The 24,130-nt window shown below is 41.2% G+C and overlaps 1 protein-coding gene across 2 annotated transcripts in view; it reads left to right on the top strand.

Moving 5' to 3' along the window:
* The window catches only part of hip1 (huntingtin interacting protein 1), a 76,207-nt gene extending 55,826 nt beyond the window's left edge, over positions 1 to 20,381 (top strand). For both annotated transcript variants that reach the window (XM_028806936.2, XM_028806937.2), the window contains exons 19-31: positions 446 to 593; positions 1,689 to 1,775; positions 2,380 to 2,487; positions 2,770 to 2,906; positions 3,344 to 3,454; positions 4,582 to 4,640; positions 5,324 to 5,417; positions 5,565 to 5,665; positions 9,595 to 9,700; positions 9,890 to 10,013; positions 10,517 to 10,578; positions 18,530 to 18,641; positions 19,002 to 20,381. In XM_028806936.2, coding sequence (XP_028662769.2) covers positions 446 to 593; positions 1,689 to 1,775; positions 2,380 to 2,487; positions 2,770 to 2,906; positions 3,344 to 3,454; positions 4,582 to 4,640; positions 5,324 to 5,417; positions 5,565 to 5,665; positions 9,595 to 9,700; positions 9,890 to 10,013; positions 10,517 to 10,578; positions 18,530 to 18,641; positions 19,002 to 19,012 — 1,260 coding nt within the window. In that variant the 3' untranslated portion in view covers positions 19,013 to 20,381. The remainder of the gene's footprint in view (positions 1 to 445; positions 594 to 1,688; positions 1,776 to 2,379; positions 2,488 to 2,769; positions 2,907 to 3,343; positions 3,455 to 4,581; positions 4,641 to 5,323; positions 5,418 to 5,564; positions 5,666 to 9,594; positions 9,701 to 9,889; positions 10,014 to 10,516; positions 10,579 to 18,529; positions 18,642 to 19,001) is intronic.
* The last annotated feature ends 3,749 nt before the right edge of the window (positions 20,382 to 24,130 follow it).

Here is a 24,130-nt window from a genome sequence, read left to right as displayed (position 1 = left end):
TATCTATCTATCTATCTTAAAATGATGTAGACATAAAGAATGATGACTCCGTTATTTTCGCTCTCTTAGACTGCTGGTATATTTTGAAAGCACCAAAAACTCTTCTTTTTTTTTTTTTTTTTTTTTTTTTTAGACCTTTTTCCATTCTCTCTTCCAAACTTGTTGCTATTACATTTTTCTTTTGTAGTAGACCCCTGAACATTTAGAGGGCTCATTTGATGCTCCTTCTTTCACTTTAAAGAATGTGTTCCCATTGTCTTTTTAACTGTAACTAGGTGTTTGCCTTATTTTTGTCCCAATAAATTCTACACAAAGTAAAAAGAGCCTTCAACTATAAAGCACCTTATCAACACAGTGATGATGCTCCTTTACTAAGAACCATCCCATAATATGCTTGAGTCCATGGTTCTAACCACAATTTGGTCATGTGTGTCTTGCTTCACAGGAGACACAGGAGCAGGCTTTGGAGCGGCAACATGACATAGAACGGTTGGCTCTGTTTTACCTGACATTAGAAGAAGCAGAAAAAATTGTACAAGATGCACTGGCCCGGCTAGATGACCCAGCCCATGCCAGCTGCACCTGCTCAGCCGGTGAGTCAGCAAACGGCAGTGGTGAATGCTGTAAAGAAATATGATTGTGCTGCAAAACATTCTGGTGCGTACCACAGGCTTTTAAGAGCCTAGGCTGATACAGGCATGAGTGGGTCCTTCATTTCTTTATGGTTTCTTAGTGATGTGGCAGTGAATTCTGAAAATGTACTTGTTTTTCCTTTTTATTTATTTATTTTTTTCTTTTTGTTGTCCAATCATAAGTAAGATACTGGGATAATAATTTTAGAAGCATGGGTTACAGAGTTGTGAATGAGGGGCTGTGGTTCCAACAAGGAGAGTGAAAAGTAGATTTTAATAGTTCTGGAGATGCTTTGATAGCATTTTGTTTATCTGAACCCTTTCCAGATTGGGCTTATTCACATTCAGCAGGCCCCCTGACCACCGACCAATGTTCAGGCTTCTCTCATTTCAGCAACCCTATCTTTCAGCATATTAAAAGACTTGGCAGGCAAGTGTTGTGTGGTTTGGCAAGATGAGCTCTCAGGATCTTCTGGGGCAATCATTTTTACCATTATTGTACATTTCATATTTTATATGTTGTCACGCTTGGGTCACAGAATTGCACAGAAACACAGGAGATTGTAGAGACAGGAACTTTGATATTCAAACACTTCAAACAAACATGTCTCTTTCAGAAGTAAAACGAGCTCAGTATGCAGTTAGTTCTCATTTAAAAGAATAGGCAAACATCATAGGGGAGCACAACGGGAGCGGCACCCCCAACAGGAGCAGAGGATGTCTGGGGGAGGAGAGAGAAACAAAGCAATCAGCCAAAAGGACAGGTGCTGTTCAGGCTTTTAAGTATGCGTACCGCCGCGCAAGAAACATATCACGTGACAGAGCAGTTGCAAGTTAGCCCAGCAAGTTAAGGGAGCAATGTGAAGGTAGTCTATCAGCGTTTTTAAGAGGGGTTTTTTTAGGAGTGTCCGTGTCTTCTCGGGGTGCGTTCAGCCCCCCAGCTCACGATGTACATAAAACTGTGATATGCCAGCCTAATTTTTGTTGATGAGGCACTGCATTCCACTTGCCTCTTCGCCATAGGAAAGGCTTAATGGCCTTTTTTTTTTCCTCAAGACTACCTGATCTCCAGGAGTGAAGCTGCTCTGGACTCTGTGGGACACCTGGAGGTTGCTGTGGAGCATTTTATGACTGACAGGAGAGGTGAGCTTGATTTTTATTAGAACATTAGAACAATCAGACAAGAACAGGCCATTCAACCCAACAAAGCTTGCCAGTCCTATCCGCTTGATTTTTCTAAAAAAACATCAAGTTTAGTTTTGAAAGTTCCTAAAGTCTTACTGTCTACCATGCTGCTTTGTAGATTTTTAGACATTTAAGAGATTGCATGGAACTTTGAAAGTCGGTTCCTCTTTTTGGGCCCGGGTATGCTGAATCTTCCGTATGGAGTTGGGAGGTTAGACTTCCTTGGGTGAGGCCTATTCTAGACAGGCTCGGAAAGCCTGGCCTAGCTGGTGGAGCTTCACACACTTTTTGCTATTGAAGTGTACTCAATATCATAAAAGGAAGAGTGTTTTTGTGTAGAAGAAAAAGAAAGCAAGAGTTGTAAGCATGGAAAAGTAGGTCTCCTCTTCGACATGTCTGAAGCAAGCCAGATCAATACCTGGCTTTTGTAACACACAACAGTGGTTGTATAGCTCAGGAAGTGGATAATAACTCTGTTTCATTGTATAAAGAAATGTGAGTTGCAACTTGATGGGTCGTGGAATTAAATATCAGTGAGCCAATTTTGTTTTTCATGCTACAGGTTTGAGTGAGATGCTACAGTGTGTGGCTCCTTTTGCCCACCTTATTGGAGACACCATCGTTCAAGGCAGTGCCACTTCTCACATGGCCTCTATTCAACAAGCAGACTGTGAGTACTCTCCCCTCTCCATAAATGGCACTCCAGTTGCACTCCATACTTTACTATGACTGAGTGTTCAGGGTGGATCAAAGAGAACGCAGTCACTGTGTTTCTAATTAAGTGATAAGGGAAGGATAACAATGAAAATGAGCTGTTGTGTGGATGTTAAGGTTCTGTTGTGGATACTGTGAGAGGACTGAATCTCATTCTTGATCACATAAAACATGAAGGTATTGAGAACTGTTGATATAGATGTATGTATGATGGTGATGATCTGTGCTTCATCCTCAGTACTATCAGAAGCAGTAAAAACCTGTGGAGCAGAAGCTTTGTCTTATCTTCAGCTGCTCAAGACGGTGGAGACTCTTGCTAATGCCGACAGTGCGACACTCAAAGGATGTTTATCAAAGGTTACTTTGATCGGTGAGGTAAGAATTTGAAATGACTTGTCTACACACATTGACCGATATCACTCCTAGCCTAGTCATAGCCCTAGCTTTCTTTGCAGAATGAATGGAAAGCTGCTATTTTAACTTTCATATTTGATACAAGTCCCAAAAATGTAACAGTGATGAATGTTTTCATAGGCAGGGGGGATAGGTTCAGTAGCTGATTGATTCTGACCAGGGAGATTTCATGAGAATATCATTTATTTCTCCAGGACAGTGCATCTCATTCTCTCTCTCTCTCTCTCTCTCTCTCTCTCTCTCTCTCTCTCTCTCTCTCTCTCTCTCTCTCTCTCTCTCTCTCTCTCTCTCTCTCTCTCTCTCTCTCTCTCTCTCTCTCTCTCTCTCTCTCTCTCTCTCTCTCTCTCTCTCTCTCTCTCTCTCTCTCTCTCTCTCTCTCTCGCATGCTTTGTCCACAGGGCCTGAAACCTAAGGGTCTAGACCTGAAACAGGGAGAACTAGGAGACTTGGTGGAGGAGGAAATGACAGCCACTTTTTCTGCAGTGGAATCAGCTGCTAAGAGAATTGAGGTACCTTGCTCTGGACAAACCTATGGATTTTGCACTTTGGCCATAAACCATCAGAGACACTTGTTCTGCATGTAATACTTCTTTTTCCCATTAATCTGCATTACTACTATTACATAGCCAGGGAATGTATCCGGACATTTTTCATTGTAAAAATCGATCAAGAAATAACAGAGTTATAGTTGAAAATAAATAAGGTGGCGCCATTGCTGCAGCTTGCACTTCATCAGACAACAGCTTTGAACAGCAACTTGAAATTGCTATGTATCAGTCTGTTGCATCCGCATTATCTGTGCCAAGAAACATGCCATCACAGAATGATGACAAGAAACTGGATGCATCGATAAAAGCTGAAATGGCGGTGTTTCAGAACAACAGCAAGCGCAGGCGTTGTTTAGAACAAGTGTATCAGTATCTGATGATTGTGCCGCCTACTTCAGTAGACGAAGAGCGTGCTTTCTCAGCAGCTGGCGTACTTCTGCACGAAGGTGCACTTTTGCCTGGACGACCGCACGCTGGACACGTTAATAATAATAATAATAATTCATTACATTTATATAGCGCTTTTCTCAGCACTCAAAGCGCTATCCATAAAGGGAGGAGCCGGGAACAATCTTCCACAGTCTCCTTACTGCAAAGCAGCAGCACTACCGCTGCGCCACCTGTGAGGACGTTGTGCTTTTTACTCTCTTATTACCGCAACTAAAGATACATGTACTTATATGACAGCATGAACTGCTTGTAGATAAGGTTAGTCTTTTATTTGTGTCAACATATTGCAGTAGTTTTATTAAAAATAAGTGTCGGTCGTTCTAAAACCATTCACATGTGAGATGCCCGTGCACTGTGTCATCCCCGGGCGCCCGGGACTCCCGAATTCCCAGGAATGGATAAACCCATCCGGGAATGGATTCCCTATACATAGCTAAGTGGCTGTATAATGCATAGCATGTGTTGGTGGTGAATGCTTTCGGTAAAAACCCTAAACCGCTGATGGAGGGGCTTACTCTACCAATGGCTCTGCTTTACTTGGTGTTGCACAACCTTTAACACAATTCATATATTTCGTATTTGTATCTCTTTTGGTTATTTTAATGTGTAAAATGTTTTGTTTTTTTTCCTTTAAACAGGAAATGTTGAGCAAATCAAGAACTGCTGACACCGGTGTGAAACTTGAAGTTAATGAGAGGTCAGTTTAAAAGAAGCTCATGTGAAACTGGGGCCTGGGCCTGACTTGACATTAACCCTACAGATGTGTGATATGAATGGTATCATTAACATTGTTTGCCTAAGCCTACCTGTTTTCCTGAAGCCCATCACACAGTGCATTTCAGATTTTAGGAATCCCAGCAGTGTGATGTTCCAGCTCCTCTGTCTATTGATGTTCATCACTACTCCTGTGTTGCATGACCCTGCTTTGTTTGACTCCTCTGTGCTTCAGTTTTACCGGTTATTTTAGTCCAATGAACCAGCGTTTCCAACTAGTGGATGAGCCCTGTTGTTTGGACTTCCCTGTCTTTTGTCAGGAACTTGCTGAGCTTGGCTGTTGCCCAAATGGGTGTGGTGTGTCTTCCTCTAACACTTCTCTATTGCTCTATTACTTCTGTATCACTTGTTAACCAACAGGCCATTTTTAGTATTAGAATTTAGCAGCAGGCACTGCCATTTTAAGAAGTCACTGTTGTGTTCATCTGACTTTAATAACTTCTTGACTTGAGCTGACACTCCACATGTGCGGGCCTGAGCATCCTTTCTTCTTTACAGTTCAGGTGTCAGCTTTTGTTAGCTCTGGCCCAGATGTGATGGCTTGTTCTTCTCATTTATGAACCCGTTGTAGGCTAAGTGTGATTTTTTTGTTTTGTTCCCTGTTAGAATTCTGGCTTCCTGCACTGACTTGATGCAGGCCATCAAAGTACTTGTGCTGTCTTCCAAGGACCTGCAGCGGGAAATTGTGGACAGTGGCCGTGTAAGTACCTGGCATGGGAGGGGAGCAGAGCAGGGCTTTGTTTGACCAAAAGTGCATGTGTTGGAAACCGCGCATGAGAAAGTAGAGTATTGAGTTTCTGGGTAATTTTGGCAAGTGTGACAATTTTCTTCATCCTGTCCTTAACAGGGGGCTGCATCCATGAAAGAGTTCTATGCAAAGAATTCAAGATGGACAGAGGGACTCATCTCTGCCTCTAAAGCTGTGGGATGGGGAGCAACAGTCATGGTGTATGTATGCATGCTTTGTCTGTTTGGCCAGTAGGAAGTGTACCTAAATAAGAAAAATAAAGTTTTTCTTAAAATCACCTCTGACTAGAACCTGAGGTACCTGCTCCATTATGTTTTAATTTTCATTTATTTATGGTATGGTTTTATTGTTTTTTTTTATGTAGGATTTTCACAGGAATTCCTTAACCCTCATACAGTGTGTGGCCTAATGGTTAAAAAACTGAGAATAACCTCTAATGGGTGGTTTAAAAGGGCACTGGTGGGCAAAATGGTAGACAATAGAAACCTGGCGTGGGAGACTTGGATTTGACACCACAAGTTTAAAGACTCAAACCGCATTGGCTCAGTGCATTATCAAAGCATTTCCTGTGACCAATTTATTGTATAAAAAATCGAAATGGGTAATAAGTCATGCATTGGAAGTAAACAGCATGAAAGGTGTTATGAATTATTCCTTCAACTAAAAAACTGCTTTCCTGTTTACATTACACCACACACTTAGAAAGTTAAAGCTTAATGAAGCTTTATTTTTTGTTGAAAGGAGACGTCAGGGTCTTGAATTCTTTTGAGGATTTAGCGTAATGATAAGACCTGTTAGTTTGTCCTTTAGCAGGTTGATAGACTACCTAAAAGCACTTTTCCCTTTATTACTCCATAGACACGCACACAGACTGCACACTGGCTGCTGTTCTTAAGGGCAGTGACATGTCTATCTGTCCATCGTATTAGAATAGTCAGTATCCACTTGAAGATACATAGACGTGACTTATGGCATGCTGTTCAAATCAACTGCAGCTTTCTTGTTTCTCAACGCTTTTTTTCACAGTTATAATCTTTAGATACAGTAGGTTTACATTTTAAAAGCCAATTTTTCAATTTTTATAGTGCATTGTTTGTAAAATATTTGATATTAATAGTTGCTGGGAAGTATGATAGCCACAATATATAAATAAGTATTAATTTTTATCCAGAGGAACTTACAGGTAGTAATGGCACACCACTTCAGCATAGAGGACAGAAAAATTCTAGTCTATCACAAATTTCACAAAGCAGAGTCAAATAACTAGGTCACAATATGTGCATTTTTCAATATTCAATAATTAAATAATAAAAATTAGGTATGGGTGGCACGGTTGCACCTTGGTAGCGCTGCTGCCAGGTCTTCCCTGTGTGGAGTTTGCAGGCTCTCCCCATGTCTTTATGGGTTTCCTTCGGGTGCTCCAGTTTCTTCCCACTGTCCACAAACTTGCAGCTTAGGTGAATTGGCAACAATAAATTGGCCTTAGTGTGTGTTCGGGGTGTGTGTGTTTGCTGGTCTTGTGCTGGACTGGCGCCCTGTCCAGGGTTTGTTAATGCCTTGCGCCCTATGCTGGCTGAGACAGGCTCTAGCCCCCGTAGGCAACCCTTGACTGAATTAATCGGGTTAGAAAATGACAGGACATGACAATATTATTTAGTATGTACCTTAACATTTATATATCAAAATGTCATAAAAATATATTTACAACTGCAAAATTCATTTCATTCATCCATCCATCCATCCATTTTCCAACCCGCTGAATCCGAACACAGGGTCACGGGGGTCTGCTGGAGCCAATCCCAGCCAACACAGGGCACAAGGCAGGAGCCAATCCCGGGCAGGGTGCCAACCCACCACAGCAAAATTCATTTCATTTTAATGAAATTTCAAGTATTAGATCAGCATGGAGTTGACACGCTTTCAGAAATAAAGCTACAAGTTGTCACTGGAGCTGTACCTACAGGGCGTATTACAACTGTACCCCTGGCATGGATACAATATTTATATCTTTATAACAGTATGCAGCCTTTTAAACCATACAAATATTGTACCCATGCCAAGGCTAAAGATATCTTTTGTTTTTCCCATTGGTGCCCAGGTAGGTGAAGTCACACAGTGGCAACCCACAATCTCTGAGGTTGAAGTCCAAAGTATTATCAATTGTACTGGCATGCCTGCCTACTGTGCCACACTGTCCACATCTTCAAACATCTTTGGAGGTACACTAATATCAAACACTGCAGTCTTATCAGAATAGTTTTGATATTTGCATTATAATGATTTAATACCTAGAATGCCTCAGATTTGCAAAGCAGTGATACAAATTCTTGAAACATTAAATATAACATCTTAAGTATTTTTTGCTGTCTGATTAATATTATTTAAACTAGGGGGCTTCATCCCCTGCTCGCTTCACACGCCAAACCCCCCGGCCTGTGTTACGCGCCAGCCACTTCGCGTCTCTGCCTCTCGTGTATGTGGATTTCACTTTCACCAAACATCAAATCTTTTCATTCTCGCTGATACGCCTCTTCATTGGGAAGAAACACTACTTTTCCCTGATGGCAACACGAATTAGACGATGTACAAGTGTCCGACTTAAAGTTTAAATCCAAACAATATATTCTATCTCTTTTTGCTGTGCCGTTATTTCACTGAGTAATAATGTCTGTTTGTTTGTGCTAATGCGATCTTTACTATAATTCTTTTGAGACTTTTGAATTTTTGTATTTCCATTATCTTTAACCTGCTCTGCATGTGTATCACGCCAACATTTTTGAATTCTTTACGACGTTATACTTGGTCATCTACTCTTTTGTCTTTTATTTCCGGCCCCGGGTGTGGTTAAATATCTTGGCACAAAGTCTTGTCTTGCGGGACTTGAAATTATCTCTCTGAGAAAGTCACGTCTCATCTCTCTTCCCAAGATTTTTTTATTATAATAGAGAGAGGTACATTACAACAGCTATTATTGAATGAAATAACATTGATTAAAATGAAAAAGATTCTGAACATGGCAAGTGCTGTAAATAAAACACCATCCAAACTCCTAAGTATTAATATCCTTGAAACAATATCATTTTGCACTGCACTGTCTTTTGCAGGCATCGAAAATGCAGTTTGGCAATTTGTCAATTAAGACAATAAGGAAAAGGTTTGTGTTATTATTATTATTATGTGTTAGGACCTGAAAACTAAAGCCTAAAATATTTTTATTTGCACACAGCAAATAATGAATCTTTAATAACTATTTCATCATCATTTACATGTACTCGTATCAAAATATCAATATATTGTTGTTGATACCTGCATTTTTTAGTTTGACAGAATATGTTAGGTAGATAACGGGGGGATACTGCTAAAAGAAAGTGTAAAATAGTAATAAAACACACTTAAAAAGCGCTCACCTTTTAAGTGTTTCCTTCCTACTCTGTCTGCAGGTTACTCTTCGCGTTGCCTCCACAGGCTGTGCACTTTTGAGGCTTTCTGTCAAAGTCTCATGTAAAAGCAATGCTTTGTAAACGTTTTTTAATTAAATGAAATGACATTTTTAAATGAAAGGTTGACTGTTTCCAGATGGCGGCTCAATTGACATAGCTGGCTGAACTGACTGGGGCCTCTGTGTGTGTGTGTGTGTGTGTGTGTGTGTGTGTGTGTGTGTGTGTGTATATATTCAGGAATTATTCAAAAAGATCATGGATTCTGTAAATGATTATTTTTTGTTATCATTTTTGTTCTCTACTTCTTGTTTGCCGGCCAAACAAATCTTTCATTAATGTGATTCTTGTTTGTTTTTTTTCCTGTATTTATGGATACTCTGCACCTGATACTGTTTATTTAAATACAAGTCAGTTTTGCATAAGTGTGTACTTTTGACTGGTTTCTGTGTTTAAAAGTCTTTTAAGTTTTCTGACCCCATCTTTTAGTAAAGATCACTATGCAAGAATAAGGCAAATTCCGGTCAATCAAGTGTCTAAAACGAGCTTTCTTGCTGCTTTGCACACCTTCAATGAATCTATTTATCCAGGTTGCTCAGAGCTGCTTTTTGAGTCAATGTGCTTCAGTTCTTTTACTTCTGCTTATTTATCCAAGTTACCTTCCCTTTCCATGATTTTGTTTTTCTTCTCAGTGATGCAGCAGATCTGGTGGTGCAAGGCAAAGGCAAGTTTGAGGATCTAATGGTTTGTTCACATGAGATTGCAGCAAGCACAGCACAGCTAGTAGCAGCTTCTAAAGTGAGTACGTCGTTTTTGGGATTAATGAATCCATACTGTAAAAGCCTTCATAATTTGGGAGACTTAGATGTAACTAGCACTAGCTTTGAAAATTGGGTGTCCAAACTAGTTTTTTTTTTTTTTTTTTTTCAAATGTGTTGATGCTGGATGGAGAATATTCCTAAGATCTACTTTCCCTCTGTTGATCAGGTCAAGGCTGACAAAGACAGTGCTAACCTGTGCAAGCTGCAGACAGCCTCTCGTGCAGTCAATCAGGCCACTGCAAGTGTTGTCGCCTCCACAAAGTCGGGGAAATCCCAGATTGAAGAAAAAGGTGAACAATATTTTCACATGCAAAGTTTCCTTGTTGCCTGGCAGATATATCTGTTCACACAGAATGAAAAGCGGTCTGTTTCCTTGTTTTCTGACCATATAATGCTTAAATATTGTATTAGGCATATTGAGACAAACAGCTGCACAGTTAGTCATACAACCTGAGGGCAGCTGCAGCACCAGTAATTTTGAGGCTGCTTGTCATTAGTGGAGTGTTTGATCTATTTACTGCTTTTTCTAGAGAGTTGCTTCTTTACTTCATCTCATCCAGTGATGAGAAATGTCCTTTAAATATCCAGGTTTTCCAGCCATTTTCCTCTAGGAGGTTTCCCTTGTGAATACTCATCGTTATTCCCTAGATTAGGGCAATGTCAACTCTTAAGTGGGAAGACTAGTATTTGCTGCTCTTGCAAACAAAGCCTTTTGGATATGTTGCTCCAGCGCATTTTTGTCTCCAGTGTGTTTACCATTCTCCAAACTGCTTTTCTATTTTTCTTTCCCAAGATACTATGGACTTCTCCAGTATGACACTAACGCAGATTAAGAGGCAAGAGATGGACTCCCAGGTGAGCGATATGGGATATTTTTTTATGAATTAATCAATTACTGAATTCCAATTTGGCAAGCCTATTTAGCAAAGTCCTTATGTTATACTTGGATTTCCAGCCATTGATGTAAATCAATATAATGATTTAAGAGACAGAATAACAAACACAACCCTCCTTGTATATTGTATGTGTATACAGTCATATGAAAAAGTTTGGGAACCCCTTTTAATTCTTTGGATTTTTTGTTTATCATTGGCTGAGCTTTCAAAGTAGCAACTTCCTTTTAATATATGACATGCCTTATGGAAACAGTAGTATTTCAGCAGTGACATTAAGTTTATTGGATTAACAGTAGTACTAGGGTGTTGTACGGTGTTAGCCATTATGAATGTGGAGAAAAGCCAAGCAAAATGACACCTTTTATTGGTTAACTAAAAAGATTGCAATATGCAAGCTTTCGAGGCAACTCAGGCCCCTTCTTCAGGCAAGATGTAATACAGAGACTGGAGTTCCCTATGTTTATATACACACTCTAGGACAAGAAACAACATTGGTAAATCTTTAAATGAGAAATTTTAAATGTAAAAAATTAATAGATTCATTCAGGCTAAGGTTAATTTAACAAAAGAGAGAAGAACAATGTATGGTCAAGATCTCTGGATAAGATAACTGTCCAACAAAGTCTTTTGAAGTTTGTAATGAGTTTTTTCAAAACAATGTAGATCTGTAGACAGGTTGTCTGTCATTCTGAGAGATGTAAACAATCCTCATATCTGGCCAAAAAACTCTTGTCTCTATTCAATCCATGTTGTAATGTATTAAATTTTCGCATGAGTTTAACTTCCCATTCTTTTCTCTCTTGCTGTGTTTTGAAGTTTCCCATAAGCACTGTGACTTTAAAGTCCCTCTCACAGTGTCCATGGCTGTTGAAGTGGCCCGCTACAGGAACATCTGTGTTGCCATGTTTAACGTGGAGCCTGTGTAAATTCATTCTCTGGCGGAGTGTTTGTCCAGTTTCTCCCACATAGAGTGCAGTGTCAGGACATTTCATGCAGAAAATTAGGTAGACTACATTAGAGTCTGGATTAACAGAAAATATGCAATATGCATCATAACAAAATTAGACAGGTGCATAAATTTGGGCTCCCCAACAGAGATATTACATCAATACTTAGTTGAGCCTCCTTTTGCAAATATAACAGCCTCTAGACACCTCCTGTAGCCTTTGATGAGTGTCTGGATTCTGGATGGAGGTATTTTTGACCATTCTTCCATACAAAGTCTCTCCAGTTCAGTTAAATTTGATGGCTGCCGAGCATGGACCGCCTGCTTCAAATCATCCCATAGATTTTCAATGATATTCAAGTCAGGGGACTGTGACGACCATTCCAGAACATTGTACTTTGCCCTCTGCATGAATGCCTTTGTAGATTTTTAACTGTGTTTTGGGTCATTGTCTTGTTGGAATATCCAACCCCTGCGTAACTTCAACTTTGTGACTGATGCTTGAACATTATCCTGAAGAATTTGTTGATATTGGGTTGAAGTCATCTGACCTTCAACTTTAACAAGGGCACCAGTCCCTGAACTCGCCATACTGCCCCACAGCATGATGGAACCTCCACTAAATTTGACAGTAGTTAGCAGGTGTTTTTCTTGGAATGCGGTGTTCTTCTTCCACCATGCAAAGCGCTTTTTGTTATGACCAAATAACTAAATTTTTGTTTCATCAATCCAAAGCACTTTGTTCCAAAATGAATCTGGCTTGTCTAAATGAGCATTTGCATACAATAAGCAACTCTGTTTGTGGCGTGAGTGCAGAAAGGGCTTCTTTCTCATCACCCTGCCATACAGATGTTTTGTGCAAATTGCCCTGAATTGTAGAACGATGTACAGATACACCATCTGCAGCAAGATGTTCTTGTAGGTCTTTGGAGGTGATCTGTGGGTTGTCTGTAACCGTTCTCACAATCCTGTGCCTATGCCGCTTCTGTATTTTTCTTGGCCTGCCAGACATGGGTTTAACAGCAACTGTGCCTGTGGCCTTTCCATTTCCTGATTACATTCCTTACAGTTGAAACTGACAGTTTAAACCTCTGAGATAGCTTTTTGTAGCCTTCCCCTAAACCATGATACTGAACAATCTTTGTTTTCAGATCTTTTGAGAGTTGCTTTGAGGATCCCATGCTGTCACTCTTCAGAGGAAAGTCAAAGGGAAGCACAACTTGCAAATACCTTTTCTCATGATTGGACACACCTGTCTATGAAGTTCAAGGCTTAACGAGCTAATCCAACCAATTTGGTGTTGCAAGTAATCAGTATTGAGCAGTTATATGCATTCAAATCAGCAAAATTACAAGGGGACCCAAATTTTTGCACAGCCAGTTTTTCACATTTGATTTAATTTCATACAACTAAATACTGCTTCACTAAACATCTTTTCACTAAAAATCTTTGTTTGGAAAACACCCCAATACTCAGATGTTGCTAGGAAATGAAAGACATACCACTGTTATCTTTTTTTGTTGAAAGTAGAGTAAATTATTATGCAGGCTGAGAGGGGTTCCCAAACTTTTTCATATGACTGTATGTGAATGTGTATACTACAGACATCCACACCTGATGAATGTTATATAGTTACATCTTCAAATGTCTTTCCTTTTCAGCATGCACATAACCTTTTATATTAAATAGCCAAATGTATACACATGAAGGATGGAATGCAAGACAAATCTAGCACAAGTCAAGCCTTTCTAATTCCGTAGAGTTTTTTTCTGGATTTCCTGAAATCTAAAGGTTTTGTAAAGTCTTTTTTTTTTTTCCTAGTGTCTCTCTTATTGTAATATACAAATATGGATGAGAGAGTGAGAGATTAAGCTTTCTAGTTTTCTTCTTGGATAGACATTTTAAAAACAATTTTTTGCTGATCAGTAATAATTGAACATGAAAGCATAATACAGCCAAAGTTTGTCAGTGGCACTACTAAAACGCACAGTGACAATAGTGTGAAAGAAAATTTAGAAGCAGCGAGATGCAGCTAGTAACTCCCATTGTTAAAAATGTCTCCGTAGCATGAAGTTCACATAAACCTATAGTTTCAATTCTGATACACGCTTCTGAAGAATCATAATTTTACTACTGAATATTTATTGGTATAAAATAAAATAATATAAATGAAATACAATGGGGCAAAGCAAAACATATTGTTATGATTTTGCATATTGTTACAATTTACTTTATTCTTAATACATTTTTTCTTATATCCAAATTTAGTTTTCTATGTATTTTAAACATCAAAGATTGTAAATCATTATTTTCTTCTTAATATTGCCTTTGGAACAGTTCCATTTTGTTAACCATTTGTTTTATTTTTCTCGGGCGCTGATATCTTCTGTTGCAATGACTTATTTGTCTGTTTTGGGGGCTGTGGTGCCCAGACGTCGCACTTACACTACACTTTATTAAACATTGCAGCATATCAAACATTTGTTATAGATGTTAATGTGAAATGTATTACTTGATTCTTTCGTTTTTTGACATCTGGCTAGGTTTATCTTGATTTTGAATTGTGACGTGCATTTTGGTTTTGCTGCAGTGGGACGGCGTCCTGCCCGGGGTTTGTTTCCTGCCTTGCACCCTGTGTTGGCTGGGATTGGCGCCAGCAGACCCCTGTGACCCTGTAGTTAGGATATAGCGGGTTGGATAATGGATGGATGGATGGATTTTGGTTTTGACTAATAGATTATTTAGCTCTTATGTTTTTTATTCTTTTCTGTTTACAGACAAATTTTCATCCCTTTGTCCTATTTCTCTTTGCCTTTGTGTTTTGCCTTTCTTAAATTCTTTTAACGCAAGGAGAAACATCTTTCACAAATGGAGAGAAAACATAAAACCAAGTTACATAAAAGGATTACTGTACTGTGCAATTTATAGTGTCACATTATGTGCAATTTATTTACAAAAAGTTCAAAAGCGCATCCATCCATATGTTGCTATTAATTGTTGCAGGCAGTGATTAAGCTGGGCATGTCTTGATTTGGAGACCTTTAGCTCTGGAGGAACAGTATCAAAACAGAGAGCATGTCATCAGAAGACACAAAATGTAAAGCTAATAACATTTTAATGCGCAGGTGAACCTTTTCGTCATTTTTATAAGTGTCCACCAAATTTAATTCCTGCACTTTTCTCTATAGCGATTGTCTGAGATGGAAAGAACAACCCACTGGCTTTGTGCATTTGTCAGCATGCGCATTTCTCTTGTATGCAATTTGATGCACATTTGTTGGCATGCTTTTGTTCTGCGAGCTTTCGCCAGTTTTCCAGTTTAGCTGGCTGTTCACAAGCTATTTAATTTTAATTTGTCTTTTCACAGAGCTTTACAATATTTTGTGGACTGCTATCATGATGAAAGTCTTAGATTGCAGGTTAATGTGCTCATATGCAGTGTAGTGTTTCCCGGCTTGGCTTTTGTGTTCTACGCCATACCCACAGTAACTCTTTTTGATGTATATCACATGTAGATGTCTTCCATGAGAAAATATTTAGGAAGTGAGATTCATGCCTTGGGGTGGTACTTCACTTTAGTTGCTCAGAGTCAGCGTTTACAAAGAAACCTGGAAAGAAACACACATGGATGCCCAATTGAGGGCAAGATGACGACAAAGCTCATGGTGCAATTTTGAGGAGGGGATGTAGAGATCAGAGTTCACTTCCAGGGACTGCTTATATTCTGCCTTTTTTGACATTAATAAATACCTAAGTATAGTGGATTTAGAAAGGATTCACACCTCTTCACTTTTTCACATAAGTAACACAACATAAGTATTCAGACTCTCTGCTATGGCACTTGAAAGTTGGCTCGGGTGCATCACATTCTAGTGATCATCATTAAGATATTTCTACACCTTATTTGGAGCACACCTGTGGTTAATTCAGTTTTAAATGACATGATTAGAAAAGGCATATACCTGTCTATAGCAGGTCCCACAGTTGGCAGTGTGTACCAGAGAGAAAAAAGCCAAGCCATGAGGTTGAAGGAACTACCTGCACAGCTTAGAGACCGGATTGTGTCAAGATCTAGGGAAGGCTACAAAAAATTAAGACGGCACTGAAGGTTCCCAAGAGCACTGCTGCCTTCATAATTCTTAAATGGAAGACGTTTAGAACAACCATTACTCTCCCTAGATCTGGCTGCCTGGCCAAACTGATTAATCCACAGGAGAAGAGCCTTGGTAATAGTGCTAACCAAGAAACCCGATGATTACTCTGTGTGATCTCCAGAGAACCTTGTGGAGACTTCACTGCAACAATCCACTAATCTGGACTAAATGACAAGAGTGGCCAGATAGATGCCTCTTCTCAGTAAAAGACACATGGAAGCCAGTTTGGAGCTTAGAAAACGGCACCTAAAGGACTCTGACTGTGAGAAACAAGATTCTGTTGTCTGATAAAACCAAGATTACCATCATGTTTGGAGGAAACCAGGCACCACTCGTCATCTGTGCAATACCATTCCAACAGTGAAGCATGATGGTGGCAGCATCATGCTGTGGGGTTGTTTTTCAATGACAGAGATGGGGACGCAAGATAAGATTAAAACAAAGCTGAACAGAGCAAAGTACAGAGATATCCTTAATGAAAACCTACTCCAGAACACACTGAACTTCAGAATGGGCTGAAGGTTCACCTTGCAACAGAACAATGACCCCTAAGCACAAAGTAAAGACCACACAGGAGAGGCTTAGGGGGCAACTCTACGAAAGTCCTTGAGTTGCCTAACCAAAGCCTGACTTGGAACACAATCGAACATCTCGGGAGAGACCTAAAATAGCTTTCCAAAACCTGTTTCCATTCAACCTGACAGAGTTTGAGAGGATTTGCAGAGAAGAATAGCAGGAAGTCCCCAAATCCAAGTGTGTGAAGCTTTTTGTGTCAAACCCAAGAAGACTCCAGGCTGTAACTGCTGCCAAAGGTGCTTCAACTTAGTGCTGAGTAAAGGGGTCTGAACACTTGTGTCAATGTGATATCAGTTTTTGTGCTTTTTTTTTATTTCATTTTCAAAGGTTTCTCATATTCAATTTTTGCTTTGTCATTCTGGGATATTCAGTATTGCTTGAGGAGGGAAAAATGAATTTAAAGATTTTGGTACAAGGGTGTAATATGGCAAATGTGTAAAAAGTGAGGGCTCTGAATACTTTCTGAATCCACTGTATGTCCGTTAGAATAGGAAAGAGGTCGCCTTGAGATCATGCAGTTCAAACTAGTAGTTCTAATTACCTATTGGTGGCAGTGCCTGCCCTTATTTTGATGAAAACTGCTGTTATTAGATGAACCTCAAAGGACTAACTGGATGTTTGCATCTATATGTTGGCTGAAGGTATACGCTGCAGATAGTGTTGAGTACTTGCTCAGGTTTTCAGGCTTTTGTCTACTCTGAAATGCACCCCCCTGAAATGGGGTGTAGCTGGCCTTACACTAAAACAGTCTCAGCTCTACCTCAGAAATGCGTGTGATGGTGAAAGCCTGGGCAATAAGGGCAGTGCCCACATGCTTCCTGTACAGTTTTCTCTCCACCCTTCATAGCTTCAGTAAATTTTGCAAGCAATGATGATATGAGTAAATTTGCAAAACCTTTTGGATATGACAGTTATGATGGAACTAGGACTCCTGACATGGGGATTGTTGGTTGTCAGCAATTACAACAACTAGCCAGGAGGTAAAGCCGGGCAGCTGCACTTTATGACTATTGTCGTCGGGTTCCCTGACATCAATTAACACAAAGAAACTGCAGCATGCTGCTTGCGTGGACGTCAGATGTGTTCTGTTCTACTCTTACATAACTGTGTCAAGCTGTGATGAACTTCTGATTTGCCCTGCACTTCTGCAGGCAGTTGTCTCAGAGTGGTTAGACAGTGAGATTTTTCTGCTGTAACATGTGTAAAAGAAGCCCGGACACAGACAGACACTGAGACAGATGTCCAAAACAGTTCTTCCATCTCACAGTACAGTACACCAAATGGTACTTCAACCCACAAGTCTCCTGCCACCTCTACTTCTACACTCGCAAGCTCCGTCCTCTTCCACCCGACTCCGGCTCCTCGAATGGAGTGAGGCAGCCCCTTTTATAATACACCCGGATCTGCTCCAGGAGTTCCCTTATGACCTTCCTGTGGCGGAAGTGCTGCATAGGCACCCAGAAGCACCCTGGGTGTACCCACTTCCTGGTCCAGCAGCATTTCCTGGTGTAAGGAAGTGCTGCGGTCCAAGGATCCATAGTCCTTCGGGTGCCCCCTGGCGGTGGCAACGGATCCCCACAGGGTTGATCCTTCCAGCTCCGTGGCTTCCACATCATCCAGAATGGCTGCCCTCTTGCGACCTGGGGAAGGAATTGCCCCTCTCCCAGTCCCCTGCTTCTCCAGGGCTCCTGGTGGAGCAAGGTCTCCGGCCATCCATCACACATGTTAGATTTGTACAGCTAAGCCAACTGGTCAATCTCCTTCATGTCATGTTCACTTCATCTCTGTAAACACTACATATTCTCTGATGGAATTAACTCTGAAACACCTAACTACAGGGTCACGGGGGTCTGCTGGAGCCAATCCCAGCCAACAAACCAGGAAACAAACCCTGGCCAGGGCGCCAGCCCACCGCAGGGTGCGCACACACACACACCAAGCACACACTAGGGACAATTTAGAATCGTCAATGCACCTAACCTGCATGTCTTTGAACTGTGGGAGGAGTACCCAGAGGAAACCCACATAGACACAGGGAGGACATGCAAACTCCACGTAGGGAGGACCCGGGAAGCGAACCCGGGTCTCCTTACTGCGAGGCAGCAGCGCTACCCACCGCGCCACCGTGCCGCCCGCAATTAGAGATGATCTTGGAAATATAACCCTGTTTAGAGTGCACATGTTCAAAAGGAAAGAGACGAGATGAGTGTAACTTTGCTGTCTGTCTCCTATAGGTCAGGGTACTCGAGCTGGAAAACCAATTACAGAAAGAGCGCCTGAAATTGGGAGAGCTGAGAAAGAAGCACTATGAACTGGCTGGAGTGGAAGAGGGCTGGGAAGAGGAAGGTGGGTATTCCATCCTCCAGAATTGTGCCACCTTTTTTTTTTTTTTTTTTTTTTTTTGGTCAGTATATCGCAATGCCATGCAAAATAAAAAAGGGCATTGGAATGGCATCATACTTAATTGGATAAAAGAGAGGCAGATAGGTAATAGTAATGGAAAATCTGTAACATGGACTACTCAGAAACAGTTGATGGTTTTAAAATATGTAAAGTTTAATGGTTTGGAATATTTGCTGTTAACTCCTTTCAACCTGAAACTAAGTTGCAGGTGCTTTTTATAAAAGGGCAGAATTGCTGTGAATAACAGCCATATACAAGCAAGTAATGTTTAACTCTTCTTTTTTTTTTTTTTGCTTTTTGCAGGTACAGGCTGATTGGGATGTGGAGGCAGTGGCACCAGACTCAATTCAGCAATGCGCTGCTAAGCTCTTGGCAGCGGCTCCTTCCTTCCTTTTTTCTTGGCTCTGGTTTCCTTCTTTAAACTTCAATAAGCTGCCCTGATCAATTTTGGTCAGACCTGCTGCCATTACAGCCCTAGACTGTAGAGTCTCCATGTTAGTGGTCCACAAATGAATTTCAAGAAGAATAGGAAGCTGACGTGGTGCTACCCACCACCAGCCAGGCACTTTTTTTTTTTGTCTTCCCTTGGCTGCCCTCTTGTGGTTGAATGAGGGAAGCCACTCTGATTGGAAGGGAGGAAGGAATGGGTCCTAGTGCCACTCTCTCCTCTGTTTTCCAGTTCTAAAGAGTTTATTTATGAGCAGTGTTAAACAAAGCACATGCCATGTTTTTTGGTGCATATACACAAGCAAGCACTGCCAAATTAATCCTTATAGACCACCACCTTAGGTCAGGGGCCGTCTAAGTGGCCCCTTTCCCCTATCTGGGGTGGTCTATCTATCCTGGTCCCTTAAGCACCTCGCTGCCTTATAAGCATACAGGTGCTTCAGTTTCCACATACATGCCATGCAGGACCATAGTGCTTTGGTCTAACTTGTGTGGATCGTAAGTGGTGACCTTTCCTGTAGCCTCCTTACCTGCCCCCCCCCCCACCAAAGTCCCCTGCCCTCCTAAATCCTCCGAACCACTGGGCAGGCCTAGCCTGCAGTGCACAAGGAGGTTGAACTTTTGCCTCCAGATGCTTCCAGAGCAGACAGACATCTGTCTGGGACCTCAACTAGCCAGATTTCACATTTCAAAAAGAGACACAAAAACTGTGCATTTTTATTTATTATACTTATTTTTGTAAGCCGCTCTCTTTCTATTACTAGTGATTTGCACACTTGCACGTTTCTTAGTAGCATTAATGGCAGAGTTGGGCCTCGCTTACATACAAACTTGAGCACCTTTTCGATTCTGGGTGGGTGCAGAGTGTACCTCCATGTAACTTTTTAGGTTGAGAAGCCAATTCAAAGGTCAACACCAGTCAGTCAGTATTAGAGGGGGTTAAAGCTGCTACTCATTCTCATCCTCACCCTGTGCAGCCCCATCAGTGTTTGGGTGCGGAGCCCAGCTCCACTTACTCTCCTCATCTCCCCAGTTTTTATCTTTTTTGCTGAGTTTTCACACTGAGCATTTATATCTTCATTTTATTTTTTTCTTGGTAAGAAAACATGTTTTGACTGAACTTGGTTATTAAGGACTTTTTCTAGCTTGGTTTAACTGGTTAGCCAGACTGGACTTGGCTGACCAGCCCTCAATTCCCACAGTGTAAAAAAACAAATAAAAATCGTCACAAATTCATTTTGTGTACTGAGTCCTGTATTGTGTGTGCATGTGGATGGTTAAGCGAGGTCTCTTTAAGTTGAGGTTTGTCATCTGCAGAAGCGATGGCACTTGTGGAGAACGCTGTTCACTTCAAATTCTTTAACTTTTAGAGCACCTACAACAATTCCAGAGAGGTACAATGGCCATATTCTGCAAGCTTATTCTTTACAACCCGCTGGTTTGTGTTGCAGCTAAACGTCTAATCTTCCTTTTATTTACATTTACATGTATTTGCGGCGGCACGGTGGCGCAGTGGTAGCGCTGCTGCCTCGCAGTTAGGAGACCCGAGTTCACTTCCCGGGTCCTCCCTGCGTGGAGTTTGCATGTTCTCCCCGTGTCTGTGTGGGTTTCCTCCGGGCGCTCCGGTTTCCTCCCACAGTCCAAAGACATGCAGGTTAGGTGGATTGGTGATTCTAAATTGGCCCTAGTGTGTGCTTGGTGTGTGGGTGTGTTTGTGTGTGTCCTGCGGTGGGTTGGCACCCTGCCCGGGATTGGTTCCCTGCCTTGTGCCCTGTGTTGGCTGGGATTGGCGCCAGCAGACCCCCGTGACCCTGTGTTCGGATTCAGCGGGTTGGGAAATGGATGGATGGATGGATGCATTTGCTTAGCAGATGCTTTTATCCAAAGTGACTTTCAAAAGAGATCCACATAGTCGAGTAATCATCAGTCTGGGGGACTTTTTGGGATCAAGTGTTACAGGACAAGGGTACAAAATTGATGATTACAAGTAGAGAGCTCACAGTAAAATACAAGCGAGCTACACTTCCTTGGTTTCAGAAACCTAAGAGCGATCAGTTAGACAAAAATTCACCCAACAAGACAGTCTTCAAATGCTTCTTAAGCACCTTGAGGGAGTCAGGAGTTTGAATGGAGGTGACCAACTTGTTCCACCAACCAATAACTAAACATAAAACAAGTCTAGATTGAGATTTGATGCCATGCAGAGGTGGCATTAGCAGACACCGTTCGTCAGCAGACTTAAGTGGTCAAGAAGGAGCATAGGACCTCGGAAGTGTCTCCATATATATGAGTGCTGACCCATTGACTACTCTGTAGGCAAGCATCAAGGACTTGAACTTGATATGTGCCCGCTACAGGGAGCCAATGTGTCGCTCTGCAAAGAGAAGTGACGTGCCCAACTTGGCTGGCTAAACACCAGCAGCATGGTGACACATACTGGTATTTCTTCCAACAAACAGTTTTAGGAGTCTAGACACAACAAGACCAAAGCCTGGACCAGGAGTTGTGCACCATACTCTGTCAGATATGGTGTGATCTTGTGAATGTTGTATAGAGTGAACCTAAAAGACAGAGACTGTAGAAATACTGTCCCCATAGGACAAATCGTCATTGATCACCATCCTAAGATTGTGTACTGACTTGGCAGGTGTTAGTGATAGTAAGCCAAGCCGAAACAGAGATGGGGTGCTGAATAGACGAACAAGCTGGAATAACATGAAGGTCCATCTTTGCTGGGCTGAGCTGGAGAGGTGTTCCTTCATCCAGTTTGCAAGAGTTTGGCATGCAGAAGTTCTTCTGATACCATATGGTCCCCTGAAGGGAACAACAGGTACAGCTACATATCATCAGCATACCACTGACAAGACCATCGTACATAATGATAGGACCTAGTGTGGTGGTGTACAGATAGAAGAGGAGAGGGTCCAGCACCCATCCTTGGGGCACCCCTTTACATGCCTGGTGCACCCTTGACATCTCTTCATGCCAGGAAACACGGTAGGATCTACCCCAATGCACCTGAGGGCAGTCCCAGTGATGCCAAGGTCAGAGACGGTGGCAAGGAGAATCTGGTAGTTGACCTTGGTGAAGGCTGAGGAAAGGTTTAGAAGATGACCTGGTGGTAACTCTAGCCTACCTCATCCTGTCTACAATGGTAAATACAGCCATCTTGGTGGAATGGCCCTTCTTGAAGCCTGACTGAAGAAAGGGAGAGGCTTGGTTAGAGACAGGATTGTTCCAGTACTTTAAACAGAAAGGAGAGGAGAGGAGAGAGGTAGGTCTGTAATTACTTAAGTGGGCCTAGAGTGGACATCTCAAGAGGAGGAGTTATTTGAGCCTGTTTGAACAACATAGTGAAAGTTCTTGTCTGGAGTGAGGTGTTGACAATATGTGAAATTGAAAAAATGAGTGCGGGAGTGATGTATATCAAATGAAAGTGATTGGGTTGTCAAAAGGGACTGCACTGTTTGGCAAGGGGGTAGCGTTGCTGACATGACACAAGCACAGAGAAAAGCAGAAATCAATCTGAAAATCATCCAAAGTGATTCAAAGTTGGAAGTCTTTGCTTAGCAGTTCAACGCAGGATTATGTCAAATTCATTGAGTTGTTAACACTCACCTGTGGTCTCAAGCAGTGGTGGGGTGCAGATGGAGTGCAGTTTCCTCCTCCGCTGAAAGACTTTCACAGACTGCACGGTTAATTTTTTCTTTAATCAAAATGAAAATGTCACATTTAAGTTTTATCTTTGAGGATAGTTCAAAATAATTCTGGTTATTTTAATTGGTGAACTTGTTTAAAATAATTTAATTATATCAGTGGGCGTATTTGAATATTATAAACTTGGATGCCATGAAAACCACTAGACACAGTAGGTCACAAAAAACGTGGTTTCTCCTCCATACCTAAAACAGATGCGAGTCCAGCTTATGAGTAACTTTCCTGGAGGAACATTTCAACAGGTCCAGAAGTCATTTTTTTTAGCAGGGTGCACAGAATTTTACATTGGCTTCAGAGAATTATGAATAATATTTGGCCTCATGTTTCACAGCCTTTTTCATATTTCCATACTTTTACTTTCAAGTGGCGTCAATAACAACTAAACTCTCTTTCTGTTTATCCAAAACAATTCCAAAAGCTTCTGTAGTGACCCTATGGGTTCATATTCAAAGCAAAAACAACCCAACCTGATTTTTTACAACTTTTTCAACTGATAAAGCATAGAGGGGAAGACGGATCAAAGCCATCTAGAGTGGCACTATACACAGTACGTTTGCCCGCGGCACTTCAAATCTGATGAGCCCATAAAGTTTACACCCTGCTTTTAGACTGAGGCTGTGCTGAGATCTTTTAGCTGGAATAGGTTTGGAGTCCTACTAACACAGGAATTGTCTTCTGAAAGGACAAATGCTCATCTCCAAGTGAACGGGAAAACCGCACACCGGGTGTCTTCTCAATGGAACACAACACCACCTGCTCGTGGACACTATACTATACAATAACTTAACCGCAATGGGATTACATTCAAATTTTTTTAATGAACAATATGAACTGTTAGTTTAAAACCATAAGTAATACTCTACCTCCATACGTTTCATGACATTAATAACTCATATACAAAACTCATGAGAAATCCTTTGAAATAATACAGAAAAATGGTAGCCGGGTAAACAAAAAAACAAATACAGGTAATTTATAAGATTACAGTTAATTTGCCTCGTTTATTCTATGTTTACAATATACCGACATCTGTTGAAACAGAAAACTAACATCTTATCTCAACTTCCCAACCACTTTTGTTGGTGAGGATTGTAGTTCTCAAGCTAACAATAAATACAAAAAAATAAAAAGGCAGGTTAGCTGAAACTCCCCATGCTGGCATAAGAAAGTTAACAAACTTACCTTGGTAGTTACGTGGTAACAGCAACGGACGGAAGCTGACCCAATACAACGCATTCACAATGGCTTATGGTTTCAGCAGGTTTCAC

This window comes from Erpetoichthys calabaricus, chromosome 8 (assembly GCF_900747795.2).
Source record: "Erpetoichthys calabaricus chromosome 8, fErpCal1.3, whole genome shotgun sequence".
In the NCBI taxonomy this organism is placed as follows: Eukaryota; Metazoa; Chordata; class Cladistia; order Polypteriformes; family Polypteridae; genus Erpetoichthys; species Erpetoichthys calabaricus.
The sequence above is the reverse complement of the archived record's forward strand: the minus strand, read 5'-3'. Positions and strand labels throughout refer to the sequence as shown.